Source organism: Leucopleurus acutus, assembly GCF_964270905.1.
Source record: "Leucopleurus acutus genome assembly, chromosome: 2".
Lineage (NCBI taxonomy): Eukaryota > Metazoa > Chordata > Mammalia > Artiodactyla > Delphinidae > Leucopleurus > Leucopleurus acutus.
This window is the reverse complement of record NC_139143.1, coordinates 113180535-113206118: the sequence shown is the minus strand read 5'-3', so window position 1 is coordinate 113206118 and position 25584 is coordinate 113180535. Positions and strand designations below refer to the sequence as shown.

General features: G+C 33.2%; 1 protein-coding gene across 1 annotated transcript in view; it reads right to left on the bottom strand.

Moving 5' to 3' along the window:
• HFM1 (helicase for meiosis 1) overlaps positions 1–25584 on the bottom strand; it is a gene marked incomplete at both ends in the record, with an annotated part of 128499 nt that overhangs the window by 67890 nt on the left and 35025 nt on the right. The window contains 10 exons of the mRNA XM_082833123.1: positions 4044–4091; positions 4187–4293; positions 5765–5856; positions 11495–11575; positions 19570–19617; positions 20415–20548; positions 21177–21271; positions 22216–22361; positions 22745–22846; positions 22954–22997. Of these exons, the coding sequence (XP_082689249.1) occupies positions 4044–4091; positions 4187–4293; positions 5765–5856; positions 11495–11575; positions 19570–19617; positions 20415–20548; positions 21177–21271; positions 22216–22361; positions 22745–22846; positions 22954–22997 (897 nt within the window). The remainder of the gene's footprint in view (positions 1–4043; positions 4092–4186; positions 4294–5764; positions 5857–11494; positions 11576–19569; positions 19618–20414; positions 20549–21176; positions 21272–22215; positions 22362–22744; positions 22847–22953; positions 22998–25584) is intronic.

Here is a 25584-nt window from a genome sequence, read left to right as displayed (position 1 = left end):
AAACAGTAAAAAGACAAAGATGTCTGCTCTCTCTAAAACTAGAGAACATATACTAAAGTTTCTATCTACAAGAAGTTAAGAAAAATAGAGTTGCAACTATTAGAAATCAGGAGATAAAACTATCACTATTTACAGATAATATGATTGTCTATCTAGGTAATCCCAGCAAACCAACTAAAGGACAACTCATACTATTAAGAGAGTTCAGTGAGATAGCCAGATAAAACAATCAAAATTTTAAAAATTGATAGCCTTCCTATATACCATCAATAATTGACCATAAAATGCAATGGTATGCAATGTAAAGAAGGACTCACAATATCAAACTCCATAAAATACCAAGAAATAAACCTATCAAGAAATATAAAACCTAAATGATGAGTTATAAAATATCACAGAAAGACATAAAGATCTGAATAGATGGAGAGAGATACCATATTCCTAGATAGAAAGATTTCAGAACTGTTAAAGGAAGAATTCTTCCACAAACTAATCTATAAAGCCAATTTCAATAGGACTTCTTATAAATCTTGACAAACTGATTCTAAATTTCACAGGGAGGAAAAATGCAGGAATATCCAAAAACATTTTTTAAATAACAGTAAGAACGGACTTGCCTTACCAGATAACAAAACATGCAATAAAAGAATAGCAAGTAAAACAATGTGGTATTGTCATGGCAACAAAATAAACAGGCTAACAGTAAATGTCCAGAATCAGATCCTTAGGAATTTAGTTTATGAGAAGGTGGCATTCCAAATCAATAGGCAAAGAGAGAAAGACAACATAGTTATCAAACACTCCTGACTATCTTTCAGGGACAAAATATAATTAAATTCTTAACTCATACCACATATAAAAATTAACTCCAGATGCCTATGAAAAGCCTTTAGGTAAAAATAAAATTATTTTAAAGTATTAGAAGAAACGATAGAAAAAGTCCTATGATCTTAGGATGTGTGGCAGAGACTGCTTTACCTACCCAACATTCATTCTTTATTTCCTTATTAATAGCAGAATCTTAATTTTAATATAGGCACACTATCACCAAGACATTTCCCAGTCTCTTTTGCACTTAGCTGTATTAGGTGAGAAAGGGTTATCTGGGACTTCCAAGAAACCTACTGAAAAGAGAGAGGATATTCAAGTGTAATGGCTGAAGCTCTAGTAGTAATTTTGGACAATGAGGTGACCTTGAAATAGAAGTCACGTGTGGGATAGCAGAGCAGAAAGATAGGAACATAGTATTCATGACACCTTGAAGCCACTATATCTACCTTAGACTATCTACCTTGAGTTGTATATTCTGTGAGAGAAAAGTAGCCTATTTTGTTGAATCTACTGTTAATTCATTTTATTACCATTTTATGTAGTTGAACCTAATCTTAAGAAATACAGGATGAAAAAAAAAAAAAGAAATACAGGATGGGAAAGGCCTTCCTAAGTAAGCAAGACACAAAACCTAGAAGTCATAAGGAAATGACTGACATGCATGATTTTATAACAATTTAAAATTTCTGTATAAAACCAAATAATATGTATATTCCCTCCTAATAATTAGGGATTTGAAAAGTTTAAAATTTTTCACTCATTAGATTGACAAAAGTTCAAGATAAAAAACAAGTATTGGGAGGATTTATGGAAATGGTCATTCTTTTTACACTGTGGGTGGGAACTGTAAATAAGGTAAGCTTTTTAGAAGGCAATTTGGCATTAAATATTAAATCTTTTCATGTATATACCTTTTCACCCAGAAATTCTTGAAAAATACGGTGTAAATAAAAGGAAGTTCATTTCAGCACTATTTGTAATAGCAAAAGTTTGTAAGCCATCTAACTCTTCATCAGTAAAGGAGTGGTTAAAATTTACAATATGTTCATACTATAGAATACACTGCTATTAAAACACACATTGGGGGCTTCCCTGGTGGCGCAGTGGTTGAGAGTCCACCTGCCGATGTGGGGGACGCGGGTTCGTGTCCCGGTCCGGGAAGATCCCATGTGCCGCGGAGCAGCTGGGCCCGTGAGCCATGGCCGCTGAGCCTGTGCGTCCGGAGCCTGTGCTCCGCAACGGGAGAGGCCACAACAGTGAGAGGCCCGCGTACGGCAAAAAAAAAAAAACAACACACACACACACACATTGGTATCAAAATAAATGAGGTTGACGTGTATGTACTGATATAGAAGAACTTCATGACAGGAGCAATAATTATAGTATGACCTTTTTTATATGTAGACATAACATATGTTTATTAGCCCATATATATGTACGAAATAAATAGAAAGGAAATTGGAAGGACCCACAGCAAACTACTGATAACAGTTACTTCTGGGGGTCAAGGGAGACCTGACTTTTTGCTTTATAAATTTTATTTTTGAATCTTTAAAAATGAATCCATGCGTTACTTATATAATAAGAAGAAACAAACAAATGTGAAAAGAAATCACTGACTTGGAAATACACCCTATAAGTTCATTGAAAAATACCAAATAAAGAAAACAGAGCTAGTGCTTAAGATGAAAGACCCAGGAATTATGAAAAATTAAAAAACAGCCTTAAAGGGCAGAAAGGTGAAGGATAAAATTTTAAAATTAAAAGGATTAACACCTACCTGAAAAAGAACTGATCTGAAATTCAGCAAAGTAACAGGAATATGAGAGAGACATAAAAGTGGTAACTATTAGCCATCATCACCCACCAAAAGACTGTACATTTTGGATTAAGAAAATACCCCACACACATTCACTCTTCCTAGCCACACTCAAGTAGTTGCATAAAGGTGGGAAATTATAATGGGAAGTTAAATTATGATACATATAAAAACAATTATAAAGTCATCAATTTTAAAATCTGACAGTCCCAATGAAAAGAATGTATGACCCAATCTAAGGTAAGGTAAATGAAAGCGTTAAAATTGCAAATAGAGTGTTCCCAACAAGGTGCTTGTGGAAAAATACCTTGATTTAATTTGACTCAGTAGTTGATACAACAGAGTATATTGAAAAAAACATTGTGAGAATCAAGAGGTCTAGATTCTAGTTCTAGATCAGCCCCCAGTATAGCAACATAACCTCGAGCAAGTCACAACTTATCTAGGCATCACTTACTTCATTTGTAAAATGAGAGGACCTGGGTACAGGATCTCTAAGTTCTGTATGATCTCTAAGGATATTTAAATTTCTAAAGAAATGTATCTAAGAAACAGAACATTAACTTCTGTTGTCCAAGCTGTAGATCTGCCTGATGAGTTGTACACAGCAGTGGAAGTTTGTTTATGAGATGCCATGGTATTTGGGAGATAAAATTCAATGAGACGTTAGGAAGTATCCCAGAGAACGAGTGACCTCCTTTAGCTAAGGAGAAAAAGGAAATTCTTTGGCCAACTGGTTTTATTGAGCCACATAAAAAAATCATTTTTACCTGAAATGATCTAAATCAAATGGTTTAACACTAAGACCTATATACTCAGAAAACCAAGCACTTGGCACCATTTGTGATTGGAAACTGGGTAAAGTCATTACAATACAATGTAACTTTAGTTTACTCTTCCAGCTACTACTCCTCTATACAAACTTCCCTTTTCTGGGAGAATAGTCATACCATTGTCACAAATACATTCCTTCACTGATATCGTTGCATTTAGTATGTCTTTCCCAGAATACCACTATCATTCAATAGACATTTACTGTATGTGTTTTCATACTGTCCATTATTTTTATACACAAATGTTTCTCATTCAAGCCAACTTGAAAGTTCCTGTGGATGAGAAGCATATCTTCTTCTATTGTCTAACTTCCCTCAACAGATTACACTCTCAACGTTTGTTGATTTAAAAATTCACAAATTATCTCTTTTAATTAAAGTCTGAGTTTTGGGAAATTAATTTCGCACCTACATTCTGACTCCTCATTCTTATATAAATATGTTCTTTTTTGTATTAAGGAAAAGAAATTTAAAATAAGTTTAAAAAAAAAACCTTCATAAATATGAATCAGGGACAGGTAATCAGTATTTTAAGACATTTAACAACTGATTTTCTTTACCAATTTACTTTCATTTCTCTTGTTTTAATTCTTCCTCCCATTGGAAATCTGTAAATAAACAAGGCAAAACTTTTATTATTATTATTTATTTTAACTGAATGAAACCTTTTTAAAATTACTTAAAACATATTTAATTTCTGTACCTGATAGTTATCCGATTTGGATCTTTGTTCAAAGTATTCAGTGTTTTCTTTTCATTTGTTCTTAATTGTATATCTAGAAATTCCTTGCAGCTGGCTACCATTGTGACCTATAAAATTTCAGCATTTGTTCATTTAGTTATGTCCATTCTTTACTTCTTTTCTCTCATTTATTTTTTCTGTATTTATTTATTTTTAATGCTGCCTTGGGACATCACGTTTAGCATAATAGAGTTAAAAACCTGCCTTATACATTTTGCTTCTTTAAGAATTCATTCATTCACTAACGAAAGTTTACGAACACTTATTATATGTCTGACACTGTGTTACACACTGGGGCTATATCAGTAAGATTGTAAAGATTAACAAGATAAAATTTAAAATATTCAGCGTAGCACCTAACACATAATAAGCACTCAATAAATGAAGATTTCATTACTATCACTATTACTACTGTTATATTATTATTTACCCTTCTATAGTTTGCAAATTATTATTCCTATTGAGGATTATTTTGTAATGAAAACAATGTTGTAGGTATTAAGAAATCTGTATTCTAGAGCCTAATTCTGTCAAATGACTCTGCTTTGGTTTTTCACACCTGTAAAATGAAACTAACACCCTTTCTAATTCTCTCTCACACTTACTGAACTCAAAATCAGATGAGTTAATGTTAACATTAGGGAGTTTCTATTCTTGATTTCTTCTCAGTTAAGAATAATATTCAACACAACATTGTAAATCAACTATACTTCAATAAAAAATAAATTTAAAAAGAATAATATTTACATGAAAATACAAGCCTTCTACTCATCAATTTTAATGCAATTTTTAGTATAATAATCTTATCACAATAATCAACTTAGATATATTAAATAAAAATAAATAGTTTGGATTTGACAATAAATATAAATGTCATGTTTCATGTTCATATCTCCAGTAATGGAAGAAAGGACAAATACAGTTACCAGGTGCCAAAAACATGACTATGGTTCTATTCACTGCTATAGCTACAAAGTTGCCCCCACTGGTGCTATCTTAGTATAGCCTGTTTTTACTCCCATCTTCTCCAAAATCAGTTCTTTTTCCTGGTCTATCACCAATACTATTCTCTTTCTACTGTTATCATTATTCTGATGCAAAGGATTTAGGGAAGAGTTGCAAGTAGGAGGCACATGCGTCCCTCAGTGTCCCTCATTCATGGCAGACTTTCCCAATATACCATGCCACACCATCTTGGAATCTTTCTCAGCACATTCTTTCTCAACATATTACACTTGGTAACCACTACCAAGGTAATCAGCATTACCACATAAGTTGAAAGGCAGTTGCCATCCTGACTTTGGGTATGTATATGAATTTTCTTAGCCCTAACACAGAGATACAATTGGAAATATATTCTAAGGAGTACTATTCTATATCTTACAAAGGCATATGAGGAGGAAAAACATAAGCACTATTAGAAATGCTTTCTTTTCTGCTCATTTATTCTTAAATTGCATGAGATACACAAATTATTTACTCCAATATTATTTTATACTATATCATTATATATTTATTTTCTTGTGAAAATTAATTTACCAGATCCAATAAAGTTTCTTTTCCACTGATTGTACAAAATTTCTTCACTGTCTCAAATGCAATATAATACCAAGCCATCAATCTTCCTGCCTCTGTGGGAAAAGACAGAAAAATAAACATTCCCCATCAGCTGAAACAACTTGAATTTTCATCAATTTAACAAACATTTCCTTAGCATCTTTGCTGTGACTTTAACAGCATCAGGTACAAAAGACACCAAAAAATCTAGAAGACATGGTCTCTGGAACCTACAGGTTAGCTAGGGAGATAACCACATGTGAAATAGCTAGATTAGAGTACAAAATCCAGTTAATGATAATGTTTACATACACAAACTTAAGTACAGAGGAAATTAAGCCTAAAAGAATGGTCCATGTGGGATTACCTTCTAGACCTCAGGAAAAAACAAAACTTGTTTATCAAAAGAGTAAAGTTTAAAAGACTCTTTAGAATAATGTAATGAGAGATATGGCTTGATAAACATAAGACTAAAATTCAGGTCAAACTGACCTGCTTAGAATCTTTGGGCCACCACTTACTAGTTACTAGGTGATCATGTGCAGGTTACTTTACCAGTTTCTTAATGTAATGTGGGAATAATAAAAGTATGCATCTCATATGTTTGTTGTGAAGAAGATTAAATGCAATAATACATGCATAGTACTTAGCATAGTGCCCAACATTAAATAGATGTTGCCTACTTTTGTTATCAAAACATGATGAAAGGTAGAATACAGAGGCCCTGAAATAGCCTTTAAATGCTATAAAGGAGTTTAGATTTTGGTTTTGATTTGTAAAATAACAGAAGACCACTTAAAATTCTTGAGCAATATTTCAATTAAATTTGAATTTGAAACTAAATTGTTTTGGAAATAAAACATCAGGTAGGCTGTGGGTAGGAGGATGGGTAGAGTGAGGATAAGTAATTGATGAAATGGAATTCATTTAAAAGGTTACTGGCTTCAATTATAAGTTGTCAAGAACATTACAAAGAATTTCAAGTCTTGTGAACACACAAAAAACAGCTGAGAAGAGGAAAAAGGCATACTGTTGCTCAAGGAAAAGGCTAATATTTAAGTATGTGCTACAGGTTTTGCTGAAGAGGAAAGAATTTGACACTCCATCACTTATAGGCACCAAGAATAAGGTACAGTAGACAGAACTTAGACTCAGGAATAGCCACTTTCTCAATTAGGAGTCTAGTGAATATGTTCAGCCAAAACGTGAGTAATGCAGTGGTTCACCAAAGGGAGATTCTAAGAGCAGTGTGTGAGATAGCGAGAATATGGTTACCAAGGGAACTAGTATATGTTATATTTAGGGTAAATTTTAAGATGCTCCTCTTATCCTAGATGTTTATAAATTAATATAGGGTATCTCCCTGCTAGTCAAAATGAAAGGTTTTGAGAAAAGGCTTGATATTTGCTGGCTTATTAGTAAGGACGAAGGTTTCCTAGTTAAGGTATAAAAATAAACTAGAAAGAAAGCTATAAAGAAAATGAGTCAAGGCAGAAGCAATGGAAATAATTTTTTAAAATTTGCAAGTGAAGAGAGAAAATAAAGAGGCAACTTGCTATCAATACAGCTTTTGAATAATAGCAAATACAGGGTATTTCAAAGTAAAAGTCATAGAGTTGGGGTAAGGAGAGTGGAAGCAGAGGTCATGAGAATGCACCTCTCACATATCCTACTGCAAGAAGTGCTCTGATGGATGGCCCCAACTGCTATGTTCTGAATCTATCACTATGTACACACCAAGATCACACTTCTCAGGAGATACAAACAAACGACTGAGCATGGCAGGAATATTAAGAAAGATCTATAAGCCAAGGGACTCTTTGGATGGGCAACTTTGACTTGAAGATTCCCCATCAACTTTGCCAAATGGTCTTAGGACTGCATTGCAGGATAAAATTCTCCTTCCTTCTCTCTTTCCTTCCTTTTCTCCTTCCTTCCTTCACTCTCCTTCACAGAGGTAAGATTTGCATCCCAGTTTAATGACTTTCCATGCCTTTTGCAATTACTGCCCATTTTCATAAGGTTGTTAATCCTTCATAAATTTGCACAAACTAAGACTTGGCCTTTTGAGCCCTTCTTCTATACACATTAGCAGGCAGAATAGCTAAAAATCTGGACAAGAACACAAGCATACAGATAAAAATACCTAGATACTTGAGTATTATAACCACAAACTAAAAAAGCAAAAACTATATGAAGCAGAATTACTGGAACATACAGACTAAAAATTTAAATACAAAAAATAAATATTCAAAGAGATAAAAGAAGTAATAGTAACACAAAGGAACAAGAAGTCATAAAGAAAGAATTAATTAGAAATAATATGTAAGGAGCTTCTATCCACATTAACAGCAGGCTAAGTAATTATGAACCAATGCCTCTGCTGAAGGCAACTAAGTCAGATAAATGAAACATATGAAATATCTTTTATAAGGCAGCAAAGAAGTAACAAGATATTTATCTGGGAGAGGGTTTAAAACCAAAGGGATAAGCACACACAAAATATTTATAAAAATTGACCACATACTGGGCCATAAAACAAGTCTCAACAATTCTCAAAAGATTGAAATCATACTGAAAATATTATCTGATACAAAGCAACTGTATCAAATATCAAAAACAACAGCAACAACAAAAAAACTGAAAAGAAAAATAACTAGAAAACCATCATATGTACAGAAATTAAGAACTAGATTTCCAAATAACCCATAGGTCAAAGAAGAAATAATGAAAATTAGAAAATACAACAAACTGATTGATAATGAAACTATTACAAATCACCGCTAATAAAAATTCTTAGCCTTAAATAAATATATAGTATTCCTATACATTTACATAAACCTTTATTTCCTGTAAATATATAGTATATGCATTCCTATAAAATCTTGTATTCTATAAACTACATACTAAAAATAACAAGGTTTATGGGAAAAAGTATTGAGGCAAACAACTAAAAAATTCATACAACCTTATAACAAGAGCACTAACCTAAATGATCCTAATAAAAATACTGGCACAGTTAAAAAGACATGTTAAATTCCTCATAAAGTTATATATACATACATGTATGTAACACTTTATGTGTGTGTGTTTTAAGTAGCTTGATGGTGTAGGGTGTAACAAGAGTTGAGGCTGCTGAGTTAATAAATACAGAGGACAAAATGTCCAATGATTGGGCATTGCATAATATGTGCTTTCAAAGCAGAGTACATGACCAAACTGGGTCCAGAGGAGGAACAGGTAAAACAGCATCATGTACAATACTGTATTCCTCTGAAAACTCAGCTACATTCAGCTAGAATGTATATTTTATGTTAAGCTGCTGTGATGGTTAATTTTATGTGTCAACTTAACTGGGCCATAGGGTGCCCAGATATTTGGTCAAATATTATTCTGGGTATGTCTGTAAAGGTGTTTTGGATGATATTAACATTTAAATTGATAAGACTGAACACTGATAGAATATTAGTGCTCTTTGCAATATTAATGGATTTCCATTTAAAAGATTTCTGTAGACAAATAAGAATGTAAAAATCTTAGGCTAATCAATTTCATCTCTTTTTTACTACCTTTCTTCTTAGCACATTTAGTATGCTACTGAACCCCATGAATCTCCTAGAGAAGATAGTTTAGAGTAAAACTGCATTCTCTATTTTAATTTGGAGTCTCTCACCCCCCACCCCAGAACACTCACTAAGATAAATTGGTGTATGACATGAAGATCTAAATAGATTTTCACTATACCATTTATTGAAACATCAATCCCAAGGCAGTTCTCAATTTTAATGTGCAAAAGAAGCATCCAGGGAACAAGCTTAAAATCTAAATTACTAGGTTTTACTCCTAGAAGGTGAGGTTTGTAGGTCTGGAGTAGGGTTCATTAATTTCATTTTTAACATAACAGCACCCTCAGTTGACTTTGAGAGGAAGTAGTTAACCCAACTGCACTTTAGGAAACATTACCCTGCTACGTGATAAGGAATATTTTCAGCTCCAAGATTGGATTGTCCTTTTGGACATTCCTGCCTGGACATGGAATGAGTGAGGAATGAAAGAGAAACAAAAGACATCAAACATTTTTTAATAGGCTTAACAAACCGGTTATGCTATTGAGAATAAGAGGCAAGTAGAGATACATTTTCCTAACCTTGGACAAAGCAACGACTCATGTTTTCAGAGGAATTTTTTTTGCTGTATATGTTCATTATCCCATTTCATCATCACAACAACCCAGTAAGGTAAGTAGGATGTGTAATATATTCTTGTTTTACAGATAAATAAACTAAGGCTCAGTAAGCATAAGGTCACAGCAAGCATAGTGGCAGAACTGGGACTGAAATCCAGGCATTTGGAACACAAATTTTATGTTCATTCCACTGTATAGTATTCCAGGTCAAATTAACTGTTATATGCTCTGGGTGTCAAGTTTCATGTCATATAGGTAAGAAAAGATTTCCAATAGAAAACTAACGTTCAAATGTCATAGCAAAGGTGAGAGACCAGGATCAAAACTACAATTCATTTACATAATGACCATAGCTTAAGCTGTGAAGGTAAATTATGTTTTCAAAGAAATTATCATAAACTGGGAATAAAGGTCCAACATCTACACATTTAAGAAGCCCATAGTAAAGCAAAAAAGGTCAGCAAAGAGAAATTGATTAAAGAAGCAGAAAGAGAATCAAAAGAATGTTAAAAAGAAGAAAATTAATCAGGTAGTATTCACTGATGATTGAGAAAGAAGACAAATATTACACATATCATTTATTAGGTATGTTTAAAGGCAGAAGGAATGTTGTCAGTGGATTCAAGAAGTTCCACAGGGAAAGAATTATAGTGGGAATAAGATTCTTGAGAATTAAAGTATCTGAAGAATAGATGAAGAAGTTATATTAGTGATTCTCATGCCCCCTTTAGTGAGACATCCTAGAATACAAAGAAGGTAATTCTCACAAACAAATTAGGTTTATCAGAATGAGAACCATGGGAGAGGAAACAAATGTTATAAATCTAGGGCTGAGAGTTAGGGAGGTAAATTGCTTTTAAAAACCTTATACAAATAAATACAAATAAAAACATAATATAAAATCATACATTTCTATAGTACAGTTGCAAGTATGTAAAAATGCATTTAAAAATGGAAAGATACATGAAATGTTAACAGATAGTCTGATTTTTTTAAACTTTCCTATACTTCCCAATTTTTATTCAGTAAAGTATATCTTCTTAAAAAGTTTAATTTGTTATAATGAAGTCAATATTTTCCCCTAAGAAACTTCTAATCATGAGTGGTAAAAACTACAAAACATTCTTTCTTGCTTCTGTTATACCCTATATAGAATCAAAAAGAGAGAGACAGAGAGAAAAGGAGCCTAAGTAACCATCCATATAAGCAATGTTTGAATAATTAAGAATTGGCAAAAGGATAGCTACAAGAGTTACGACAGGACTGAAGCAACCCAAAGATGTGAGCATTTTAATCCTCGGCTAAAAGTCACCGGAGTTAGCGAACACAAATTCTGTGCCTGTCAAAAAGAAGATCTATAATTTCAGAAATAAAACTCGTATAAATTGATCATACTAATAATGATGATACCCTACTGAGAACTGAAACCACAATTTTACCATCATCTAAATTTTAGTAGAAAAAAAATTTTAATTTAGCCTTAAGTAAGCAATTGTTAAATTTACTAACAATGATGGAAAAATTACCAGTTGGTTTGAAATTAACATCTTCATCCATCTTTATCAGGTCCAGAGATGATAAATCATTCAGATTCTTCAAACATAATTCTGTTCAATTATAGAAAACACATTTTTTACTTTAGTAAAATAAAGAATCAACACAAAATAGAATTTATTATAAAATATCCTGAAGGTGTATTTCAGTGTAATTGTTCTGGGAAGAACTGTAGTCCCTATTTAAGTGGTTAAAAAAAAAACCTCATTTAAACAAAAGAGCTGACTAATATGCTGAAAAAATTTTCTAACAGTAAAAATAATACAAATAATAAAAATAACACTCAAGTGATAACATTTACAACTTGGAGCTTTTAAAATGATATATTTGTACTATCTCATTTAATCCTCAAAACACAACATGGCAGGTATTAATATTATTTCATATACAAGTTAGGAAATTAAAGAATAGAGAAGCTAAGTGACTTGCTCCAGGTCTAAATAACTGTTTTGCCATTTGACTTCTAATACGGCAGTAGTTTTTCTTTTTAAAAAAGCTTTAAGATATATACACACAAAGTATAAAGAGTCAAATAGTTCTACAGAGATTGTTCAAAAATCACCAGTCTTTCCCCTCCTCCTAGTTTGCCATACTCTCTTAAGGTAACCATTATGACTATTTTAGCTGATGTTTCTAGTATCTACTTCAGCATCTCTGAATATGACACTATTGTACCTGGAAGGAACCTCTGAATAGGAAGCAATGCAAGTTCACTCTCACTGATTGATGGGGATCAGAGCAATTGTAGTAACCTGTTGCATTCAGTGTTCTCTCTGTTCCCTGCTATAAAGACACAGACCTACTAGAGAATGGACTTGAGGATATGGGGAGGGGGAAGGGTAAGCTGTGACGAAGTGAGAGAGTGGCATGGACATATATACATTACCAAACGTAAAATAGATAGCTAGTGGGAAGCAGCCGTATAGCACAGGGAGATCAGCTCCGTGCTTTGTGACCACCTAGAGGGGTAGGATAAGGAGGGTGGGAGGGAGGGAGATGCAAGAGGGAAGAGATGTGGGAACATATGTATATGTATAACTGATTCACTTTGTTAGAAAGCAGAAACTAACACACCATTGTAAAGCAATTATACTCCAATAAAGATGTTAAAAAAAAAAAAAAAGCCCAGGAGATTGGAGGCAGTTAACAGCAGAGAATGGGAATACCACAACCTATTCAATGTTATATAGAATAGCCACTCACAAAAACATAGCCCTTAGAAAGCAGGGTTCTTTGAAAAATACTTTAGTTTAAGCAACATTGCTAAGGCAGCTTGATAGTTTTAAGTGTTTGGTTAAGTAAGGCTTTTGAAGTCTTTGCTAATTTTCTTAATTACCCACTATTAAATTAACAATCAGTGGCCATCAACAAAAGTCTACACATAATAAATGCTGGAGAGGGTGTGGAGTAAAAGGAACCTTCCTACACTGTTGGTGGGAATGTAAATTGGTACAGCCACTAGGGAGAACAGTATGGAGGTTCCTTAAAAAACTAAAAATAGAGTTACCATATGATCCTGCAATCCCACTCCTGGGCATATATCCAGAGAAAACTATAATTTGAAAAGATACATGCACCCCAATGTTCATTGCAGCACTATTTACAATAGTCAAGACATGGAAGCAACCTAAATGTCCATCAACAGATGAATGGATAAAGAAGATGTGATATATATATATATATATACACACACACACACACACACACACACACACACACACACACATAATAGAATATTACTCAGACATAGAAAAGAATGAAATAATGCCATTTGTGGCAACATGGATGGATGGATGGACCCAGAGATTATCATACTAAATGAAGTAAGCAAGACAGAGAAAGACAAATATCACATGATATCACTTATATGTAGAATCTAAAAAAAGTAAATAATACAAATGAACTTATTTACAAAACAGGAAGAGACTCACAGACATAGAAAACAAACTTATGGTTACCAAAGGGGAAAGAGGGGGAGGGATAAATTAGGAGGTTGAGATTAACATGTACACACTACTATATATAAAATAGATAACCAACAAGGACCTGCTGTACAAGCACAGGAAACTATACTCAATATTTTGTAATAATGTATAAGGGAAAAGAATCTGAAGAAAAATATACATATATATAAAACTGAATCACTATACTGTACACCTGAAACTAACATGACATTGTAAATCGACTACACTTAAATAAAAAAAAAAACAATGCTCTCAAGTTTCAACTTCAAAAAAATTAATATTCAGTAAGTTAATCAAACAAGAATGCTTACTATATGCTGAGCACTATTCTAAGCTTAAAGTTTATAGTAGTGAACAAGGCAAGGTTCTTCTTCTATAAAACTTGTATTTTACTGAAGAAAGCAATCAATAACAAATAAATAATTTCAGGTATTGATAAGTATTACGAGGGAGGGAGAGATTGGGATTGACATGTACACACCACTATATTTAAAACAGATAACCAACAAGGACCTACTGTATAGCACAAGGAACTTTGCTCAATATTCTGTAATAACCTAAATGGGAAAAGAATTTGAAAAAGAATAGATACATGTATATGTATAACTGAACCACTGTGCTGTACACCTGAAACTAACACAACATTGTTACTCAACTATACTCCAATATAAAATAAAAATTAAAAAAAAGAAAGGTATTATGAAGGAAAATAAAGCTGAGACAGGAACTAAAGAACAACAGAGTTTTTTAAGCTTTTATTTAATTAAGCTTACGTGTATTTCAGATACACAGCTTATAATTTCTGATTAAAGTAAGGATGTAGTCATCCTAATTTTCAACATAAACACATCACCTTTTCCAAGAGCAGGAAAACAGCAGTAACAATATGGAAATTGTTTTTCCTTTGTCTCTGTAAATGTGGGTTTAAATAAGGTAGTCCAGGAAGGTCTCTCTGAGGAGTTGATATGTAAACAAAGACCTGAATAAAATGAAGGTTCAGGCCATGTAAAATATGCAAGAAGTGTTTCAAGAATAAAGAGAGTGCAAGGACCTGAAGTGCGAACAAGCTTGATGTGGTTAAGGAACAGCAAGATAGCCAATTTGGACAGAGTGGAATAAATGGGGAGAAAGTGTGACAAGAGATGAAGTTAGAGAAATAGGCATGGGGATACCAAATAGGACTTTGTGGGTTCTGGTGAAAGTTTGCATTTTATTCTAAGAGTGATGGGAGAGGTACTGGAGGATACTGAGTAAGAAAGTATAACAAAATTTAGGAAACAGCATATTGTATGCTAAAGACCCTTCCTAAGAAATTTAAGGCAGACCTCCAAGCAAACCAAAACATTCTATCCAGTTATATAATAAATTTGGCTATTCTCTATAGGCAAAACTTAGCCACCTATAATAACTGAAAAAAGACAAATATGAACTGTTAAGAACATTTAAGAATGCCAGAGATTTCTGTGCATTAATTTTGTATCCTGCTACTTTACCAAGTTCATTGATTAGCTCTAGTAGTTTTCTGGTAGCATCTTTAGGATTCTCTATGTATAGTATCATGTCATCTGCAAAGAGTGACAGCTTTACTTCTTCTTTTCCGATTTGGATTCCTTTTATTTCCTTTTCTTCTCTGATTGCTGTGGCTAAAACTTCCAAAACTATGTTGAATAAGAGTGGTGAGAGTGGGCAACCTTGTCTTGTTCCTGATCTTAGTGGAAATGCTTTCAGTTTTTCACCATTGAGGACGATGTTGGCTGTGGGTTTGTCATATATGGCCTTTATTATGTTGAGGTAAGTTCCCTCTATGCCTACTTTCTCGAGGGTTTTTATCATAAATGGGTGTTGAATTTTGTCAAAAGCTTTCTCTGCATCTATTGAGATGATCCTATGGTTTTTCTCCTTCAATTTGTTAATATGGTGTATCACGTTGATTGATTTGCGTATATTGAAGAATCCTTGCATTCCTGGAATAAACCCCACTTGATCATGGTGTATGATCCGTTTAATGTGCTGTTGGATTCTCTTTGCTAGTATTTTGTTGAGGATTTTTGCATCTATGTTCATCAGTGATATTTGTCTGTAGTTTTCTTTCTTTGTGACATCCTTGTCTGGTTTTGGTATCAGGGTGATGGTGGCCTCGTAGAATGAGTTGGGGAGTGTTCCTCCCTCTGCTATATTTTGGAAGAGTTTGAGAAGGATAGGTGATAGCTCTTCTCTAAATGTTTGATAGAATTCGCCTGTGAAGCCATCTGGTCCTGGGCTTTTGCTTATTGGAAGATTTTTAATCACAGTTTCAATTTCAGTGCTTGTGATTGGTCTGTTCATATTTTCTATTTCTTCCTGATTCAGTCTTGGCAGGTTGTGCATTTCTAAGAATTTGTCCATTTCTTCCAGGTTCTCCATTTTATTGGCATAGAGTTGCTTGTAGTAATCTCTCATGATCTTTTGTATTTCTGCAGTGTCAGTTGTTACTTCTCCTTTTTCGTTTCTAATTCTATTGATTTCAGTCTTCTCCCTTTTTTTCTTGATGAGTCTGGCTAATGGTTTATCAATTTTGTTTATCCTTTCAAAGAACCAGCTTTTAGTTTTATTGATCTTTGCTATCATTTCCTTCGTTTCTTTTTCATTTATTTCTGATCTGATTTTTATGATTTCTTTCCTTCTGCTAACTTTGGGGTTTTTTTGTTGTTCTTTCTCTAATTGCTTTAGGTGCAAGGTTAGGTTGTTTATTCGAGATGTTTCCTGTTTCTTAAGGTAGGATTGTATTGCTATAAACTTCCCTCTTAGAACTGCTTTTGCTGCATCCCATAGATTTTGAGTCGTCGTGTCTCCATTGTCATTTGTTTCTAGGTGTTTTTTGATTTCCTCTTTGATTTCTTCAGTGATTACTTCATTATTAAGTAGTGTATTGTTTAGCCTCCATGTGTTTGTATTTTTTACAAAACTTTTCCTGTAACTGATATCTAGTCTCATAGCGTTGTGGTCAGAAAAGATACTTGATACATTCCTATACACTAAGGATGAAAAATCTGAAAGTGAAATCAAGAAAACACTTCCATTTACCATTGCAACAAAAAGAATAAAATATCTAGGAATAAACCTACCTAAGGAGACAAAAGACCTGTATACAGAAAATTATAAGACACTGATGAAAGAAATTAAAGATGATACAAATAGATGGAGAGATACACCATGTTCTTGGATTGGAAGAATCAACATTGTGAAAATGACTCTACTACCCAAAGCAATCTACAGATTCAATGCAATCCCTATCAAACTACCACTGGCATTTTTCACAGAACTAGAACAAAAAATTTCACAATTTGTATGGAAACACAAAAGACCCCAAATAGCCAAAGCAATCTTGAGAACGAAAAACAGAGCTGGAGGAATCAGGCTTCCTGACTTCAGACTATACTACAAAGCTACAGTAATCAAGACAGTATGGTACAGGCACAAAAACAGAAATATAGATCAATGGAACAGGATAGAAAGCCCAGAGATAAACCCACGCATATATGGTCACCTTATCTTTGATAAAGGAGGCAGGAATGTACAGTGGAGAAAGGACAGCCTCTTCAATAAGTGGTGCTGGGAAAACTGGACAGCTACATGTAAAAGTATGAGATTAGATCACTCCCTAACACCATACACAAAAATAAGCTCAAAATGGATTAAAGACCTAAATGTAAGACCAGAAACTATCAAACTCTTAGAGGAAAACATAGGCAGGACACTCTATGACATAAATCACAGCAAGGTCCTTTTTGACCCACCTCCTAGAGAAATGGAAATAAAAACAAAAATAAACAAATGGGACCTAATGAAACTTAAAAGCTTTTGTGCAGCAAAGGAAACCATAAACAAGACCAAAAGATAACCCTCAGAATGGGAGAAAATATTTGCAGATGAAGCAACTGACAAAGGATTAATCTCCAAAATTTATAAGCAGCTCATGCAGCTTAATAACAAAAAAACAAACAACCCAATCCAAATGGGCAGAAGACCTAAATAGACATTTCTCCAAAGAAGATATACAGACTGCCAACAAACACATGAAAGAATGCTCAACATCACTAATCATTAGAGTAATGCAAATCAAAACTACAATGAGATATCATCTCACACCAGTCAGAATGGCCATCATCAAAAAATCTACAAACAATAAATGCTGGAGAGGGTGTGGAGAAAAGGGAACCCTCTTACACTGTTGGTGGGAATGTAAATTGATACAGCCACTGTGGAGAACAGTATGGAGGTTCCTTAAAAAACTACAAATAGAACTACCATATGACCCAGCAATCCCACAACTGGGCATATACCCTGAGAAAACCATAATTCAAAAAGAGTCATGTACCAAAATGTTCATTGCAGCTCTATTTACAATAGCCTGGAGATGGAAACAACCTAAATGTCCATCATCGGATGAATGGATAAAGAAGATGTGGCACATATATACAATGGAATATTACTCAGCCATAAAAAGAAACGAAATTGAACTATTTGTAATGAGGTGGATAGACCTAGAGTCTGTCATACAGAGTGAAGTAAGTCAGAAAGAGAGAGACAAATACCGTATGCTAACACATATATATGGAATTTAAGGGAAAAAATGTCATGAAAAACCTAGGGGTGATACAGGAATAAAGACACAGACTTACTAGAGAATGGACTTGAGGCTATGGGGAGGGGGAAGGGTAAACTGTGACAAAGCGAGAGAGACGCATGGACATATATACACTACCAAACGTAAGGTAGCTAGCTAGTGGGAAGCAGCCGCATAGCACAGGGAGATCAGCTCAGTGCTTTGTAACTGCCTGGAGGGATGGGATAGGGAGGGTGGGAGGGAGGGAGACACCAGCGGGAAGAGATATGGGAACATATGTATGTATATAACTGACTCATTTTGTTGTGAAGCTGAAACTAACATACCATTGTAAAGCAATTATTCTCCAATAAAGATGTTAAAATGAAAAAAAAAAAGAACATTTAAGAAAAGTTAAATCTTTACAGTTACCAGAATATAGCAAGATATTTCTTGGTCTGTCTCATTTTGTGTATTTGATCATTATGATAAAAAATATATGCTTTTAAAACTCCATTACAAATTTGGTCAATACATAAAGAATAATACAACTATATTATAGATCTGTTTCTCAACAGCTGCATCATGAACATAAGCTATTGCTAATCAGCATGTTTTTTTGTGGTACGCGGGCCTCTCACTGTTTTGGCCTCTCCCGTTGCGGAGCACAGTCTCCGGACGTGCAGGCTCAGTGGCCATGGCTCACGGGCCTAACTGCTCCGCGGCATGTGGGATCGTCCCAGACCGGGGCACAAACCCATGTCCCCTGCATCGGCAGGCGGACTCGCAACCACTGCGCCACCAGGGAAGCCCCTAATCAGCATGTTTTAACAATATATTTATTCTTTAAGAAAGACAATTTTACTGCTTCATCCTTATCTCTGCATTTTTATTTGCCATATGTGTATATCCAAGTAGAGAATAAATTAAAATTGGCTAAATATTTTTTGGGATCTAACATGTTTTCTTTTCCTGGAAGACAGTCTCAATACAATGAAGAGGCAGCAATTTCTACTCCTAATAAATGCTTAACAATATTTTGATATTTTAAAAGATAGGTAATGAAATACTGAGTGATTAACTGAAAACTAAAACTGGGTTTGATAGGAATACTTCATTAGCACAGATTAAGATAAGAAGCCCATAATCAAGCTTGGCTTATATTTTCAGTTAAAAGTAAACTAGAAAAGGAATATAAAGAGTTGAGTATCTATAGGCAACATTTCCAAAGACCAGGATCATTTTAAAAATAAAAACAAACCAAGTTAACATGTTATACAAAGGAAGATATTCTGATAGAATTAATAAATAGATTAATACAGAAAAAAAGTACATGTGCCAAGCTTTATTTACCTGTGAAAAAGAAATCCATATTTTCTTTTCTGCAAACAAGGTTACTTTAAAAAATACTTTCCTGGAGCATTCTTACTTTCAAAATAACTAAACTTTTTCATTACAATGTATAGAATATAATTTTTTAGAAGGAAATGCATCTAACCTTGTAATTTTGATTCAATTCCATCTTTGCTCAATCCAGATGCAAAACCTATATGTTATGACAATTTATTAAAAATAAAATACAATGAGATAAATTCATCTTTATAAGCTCACTTTATACCCCAGTTAACTAGAAAAGAGTAATCTAACTCAGTCTTAAATAGAAGAAAAAAGTAGCTTAAAGTTAAAACAAGGCTTAAACATCTATAGAAAATAAACACTGTTGTGAAATCCTTTCAATATCAATTGGCTATCTCTCGTTATTTTTATTGTATAACAGTGACCAGGAATACTACATGTATTTTTTTTCCTTAGAGGTCTGAAAGTTTTGAACCTATGTGTATTAGAATGGTATTATAACACGTCAGGTTTTAATTTGATATTCTGCAATCCCAAGCATTTTTATTTTATAACCTGTACCACATGAAAGAACCCTCTAGAAGCAACATAACCATATGTGTGCTAGCTTCAGAAGCAAGAAGAAAATTCCAGCAGCAACAGTATTACTATATACTTTGATTTGAACACCAGTTCAGACAAAATTCAAAATTTCTTTTTGACTTTAACTTATTTTAAATAATTTTAGGCCTTTAAAAAATTTTTGAGATAATTTTTTTCTAAAAGATTTATTTTTAATGGTGTTGATTTCAAGCCTTATTAAAAGACTAGAAGTAAAACAGATAAATATTTCTCACGTTTCTCTACTCTTGCTCTAACTGTATTTGTTATAATTGTTTTTACTTCTGCTAACTATTAGTTTCTATAATCTATTCTGTAACTTATTAGTATAAAGTAGGCCCAACTGGCTTGATAAAATTACTACTCTTCAAAATCAAAGTAACAAACCATAATGAGATGGATTTTTCAAGGCTCTGATATAAAGCAAGGTTGATCGTATCCATTCCAAAGCAATATTCACATCTGTGATGGTATGCAATACTATCTCCGCATTTAAATGCTCAATAAGATGTCTGTGCAAACTAATGAAAAAAAAACCTTTTCATTAGTAATATATATTTCAGTGCCATACAACTGTTACTTGTTTAGAATAATATTTGAATAATTCAATAATTTAATTGAATAATATTGTTACTTTAATAATTCATGAAAGTTAACTTAATTTTCAAAAATATGACAAAACCTTAAAATGTCAGTTTAACTTTTAAAAACATTATAGATTTCTCTCTACTCCATGGATCTAGAAGACATTATTGCTTTAAAAAAGGGTGGGGAGTGGATTACATCCTATTTTCCCCAGAAGTATTATAATTAAACACTTTACTAAAAGGTCTCAGGTTGCCTGTCTCCTACTATTATGCAAATTTTAAAGATGTAAAAAGATGTGAAAATTACATTCCTCCCATTACTAATTTGGCCTTTTATAACAAGGATACATGCAACTGCATGCTAAGAAGCATTGCTGAACAAAGATATTACACTGTCTCTTTTTTAACTATTAAATTTCTTAAAAGTACACACTTTCTAATTAGATTATTGAAAAGTTTCAAGAAAATGGTCTTAGAAAATCCCCTAATATATTAAAAGGAAAAATACAGCCTATATTAACATTAACATATTTACATCTTTTGGGAATATTTTCCATATTACCTGCTTTCTACAGTGTCACTACACGCTAGCATCTGAATATACTTCTCTTTTGTACTTAACCGAGTCATAATAACTGCAGTAGCTGTAGTGTCAAACTGGAAGGAAAAAAAAAAAAAAGAAAACAGAGAAATTTAGTAAAGAAAAGCACATGTTGATACCAGTCTTCTTCAATAACTCAAGATTTTCATTTTATATTAAACAGTTCCCTGTCTTAAACAACAGGTCAAGAAGGCCTTAAAAATGCTTCTGAATTTGAATATTAACTGAAAATTTGACTTAAAAACCTTCCAAGAGTATAGATGTAAAAGTACCACTTTGGTTTCAATGTAACATAATTTTGGCAGTAGTAATATCAAAACAAACTTAGGTAACTGGTTAAAAGCTGTAAGATTCGGGGCAATTTATTTATAATCTAATTTATCCTATAATAATTATAAATTTGTATGACACAATATTTTGATATTCTTTGAAAAGATATTCTTCCTAAATTTTCCCTTAGTACCTATATGAATGACTTCTTTATTCAAGAATTTGTCAGATTAGGCCATGTTTTATAATGCGTATGGGCTGATTTTTAATTGTCGCAATATCTTGGGACCACTGTTGGCATTTTGTGCTAGGATCCAGGGATGGTACATGTTCTGCAATGTATGACAGTCCTACACAATGAAAAACTGTCCCATCCAAAATGCCAATAGCATCCCTATTCAGAATAAAAAACAAACAAAACAAAAATACTCAAAACCAAAAAAACTCTTTAACAGCATACACATTTATCAACCCAACCATTCATCAACCCAACCATTCATCAACCAATGGGAGCTTAGAGGGAATGAAGGGAGTATGTCTCCTTTGGTGAGACTTGTTTTACTTCTACTCCTCCATTAAAGTACATTTTCTTAGTTACATTTATGCTTAAAGCTAATCTAAATGTGAAATGTTAATCTTTTGTTTAACAAAAAATACAAAATTATTCCTTTTTTTTGCTTTTTATCTTGTCTTTACAATAAATTACAAAAAGTGAAACACTGTCACTTACTTGAGGTCGACCAGCTCTACCAATCATCTGTAGAATATCTGTTTCACTGTACTCTTCAAACATTCCTCCAGCATAATGCATTGTAGATTTTATAACTACTAGGTGAGCAGGCAAATTTACTCCCATGGCTAAGGTACTGGTAGTAACTGCATCAAATTACGGAATATTACTTTTAAGTCATATAACTTTATTGCTTCAAGTAAACATTTTCTTATAAAAGATATATTCTTATAAATGTAATAAAACTCATATATAGGAAATTTAGAATAAAAAGGAAAAAGAAAACATTACAACGTAAAATAATATATCTTAAAACCAAAAACCTACTAATTCTTACTTTTCAAATTGCACTATGTTCAGTAAGATGATAAAGAACTAAAATTGCCAGAGAGTTTACTATAGCACGTATATGTATGGATAGTTATATAATTTTAGATTCTTGGAAGAAAAGCAGAAATGAGTCAGAATACCTGAGCTTTTTCTTTTTCCAAAAGATCTTATAATATTCACAAGAATACGTTTTACTTACAAAGAACTGGTAGATCTCCAACAGTAAAAGCTCCTTCAACTACTTTTCTATCTGACAGCTCCATACCAGCATGATGATAAGCAACACCATGTATTAAGATATCTATAAAAGAAATATATCATCTGTTATGTACTGTTGATATTTCATCAGTAATTGGCTCTTTTTATCTATAGCTGAAAATACTATTCAAAAATTATCTCTAAACCTACCTCTCAGTTTTGAATCTCTTATGGAATATGCACACTTATGTAACCTATTTTAAAAAACACAAAATTATTGAGTTATTCCCATTAACATCAAAACTCTTAGTGTATTAGTTAATTATTTTGAAGATTACAGATATCAAAATATTTTCACAACATCATTTTTTGAAAACCATCTTTAAGAAGCAGAGAATATCTAACTTTCATACTGAGAAGTCCCTAATTTATAACTAAGAAAAAAAAAAACCCTAAATAATCCAATTTTAAAAAGGGCAGAGGACCTGAATGTACATTTTTTTCAAAGATGACATCCAAATGGACAGCAGAACAAGAAAAGGTGCTCAACATCACTAATCATCAGGGAAATGGAAATCAAAACCACAATGAGATATACCCTCACACCTGTCAGAATGGCTATTATCAAAAAGACAACAAATAAGTGTTGGTGAGGATGTGGAGAAAAGGGAATCCTCATGCACTATTGGTGGGAATGTAAATTAATGCAGCCACTATGGAAAACAATATGGAGATTCCACAAAAATTTTAAAATAGAACTACCATATGATCCAGCAATTTCACTCCGAGGTATTTATCCAACAAAAACAAAACCACCAATTCAAAAAGACATATACACCCCTATGTTCATTGCAGCATTATTTACAATAGCCATGATATGGAAGCAACCTAAGTGTCTAACAACAGATGAATGGATAAAGAAGATGTGGTACTTATGTGTGTGTGTGTGTGTGTGTGTGTGTGTGTGTGTGTGTGTGTGTGTAAAATATTACTCAGCCATAAAAAAGAATGAAATCTTGCCATTTGTGACAACTGGATGAACCTACAGGGTATTATGCTAAGTGAAATAAGTCAGACAGAGAAAGACAAATAAGTGAAATAATTCAGAGAGAGAAAGACAAATACCACATGATTTCACTCGTGTGGAATCTAAAAAACAAAACAAATGAACAAACATAAAATAAAAACAGAGTCATAGATACAGAAAACAAACAGGTGGTTGCCAGAGGGGAGAGAGGTGGGTGGAGGAAAGAAATGGGTGAGGGAGATTAAAAGGAACAAACTTCCAGTTATGAAATAAATGAGTCATGGGTACAAAATGTAGAGTGTGGGAATATGGTCAATAATTATATAATATCTTGCATAGTGACAGATTGTAACTAGACTTATCATGGTGATCATTTTGAAATGTATGGAAATACTAAATCACTGTGTTGTGTAATAGGAACTAACACAGTGTTGAAGGTCAATTATACTTCAAAAATAAACAAATTCATGGAAAAAGAGATCAGATTTATGGTTACCAGAGGCGAGGGGTTGGGGGGGTGGGGAGGGGCAACTGGATGAAGGAGTCAAAAGGCACAAACTTCCAGTTATAAGATAAATAGGTACTAGGGATACAATGTACAACATGATAAATATAATTAACACTGCTGCATGTTACATACAAAAGTTGTTAAAAGAGTAAATCCTAACAGTTCTCATCACAAGTGAAAAACATTTCTATTTCTTTAATTTTGTATCTATATGTATGGATGATGAATATGCACTAAACTTATTGTGGTAATCATTTCATGCTATATGTAAGTCAAATCTTTATTCTGTACACCCTAAACTTATACAGTGCTATATGTCAATTATATCTCAAAAAAACTGGGGAAAATAGGGAAATAAATAATTATAAATAAAATCACCAAAAAAAAAAAAAAAGAGAGAGAAAAATACCCCCAAAGGCTCAGGAAACATTTTCACAATGAGAATACTACCAATTAACTTCCTGAAGTTAACTAAAATTTTTTAAAATATAGAAATATTTTTTAAGTTAAATGCATGATACAACAGAAAAATTATTTTTAAAAAAGCTAAAGAGACCAGAGTACACAAAAAGTTGGGCATGTTAGACAAGTTTAGAAACCTTAGTAACAGAATCTGGGGTTTATGGGCAAAAAGAAATCTTGTGGGAGCTGCTAGAATGTGACTGGTTAAAGGGGAATTGACATAAGCAGCAGTCTCTTCCCCTAGTCTATAGCAACTCAAAATGGCGTTCCACTCCTTTTCACTTATGCTTTTCTCAGGGAATGAAGTAAAAGCCGAACATACAAATGAGAATCTATTCAACTGTTTATTGTGCCTGAGTAACAGACTGACTGTGATATATGATAAATATTCTCTAGAGTATAAAACAGAGGTAGGTAGAAAGAAATCTATGTTATTGTTATCTTGATAGCATTAATTTCACATTTTCCCTTTCTGTCTACCTCTTAGACCTCATGTACTTTTTTGGCTATAAGCTCTATTTTGGTTTCACTTTTTCTGGCTCTCTACTGTATCTTATTGTTTAATCATGCTTTGCTGATGTTTGTAACAAAAGCTGCACCATAGAGAGTTTTTATCTTATGGCTGTAACTAAGGAGATCAAGTTAAATCCTTAAAGCAGAAGTAAAATTATGAAAATAGTATATACAGCATGGATAGGTGGCTGCATATGTAATTCTTTAATGCACTAAATGACTAGAGATCCACCCTTTTAGTGGATAGAAAGTCAAATGTCGGAAAGCTAAAGTGGTATCCTCTAGGTTTGGTACACATCTTTGGTTGAAAAGTAACCAGAGGTGTAGCCAC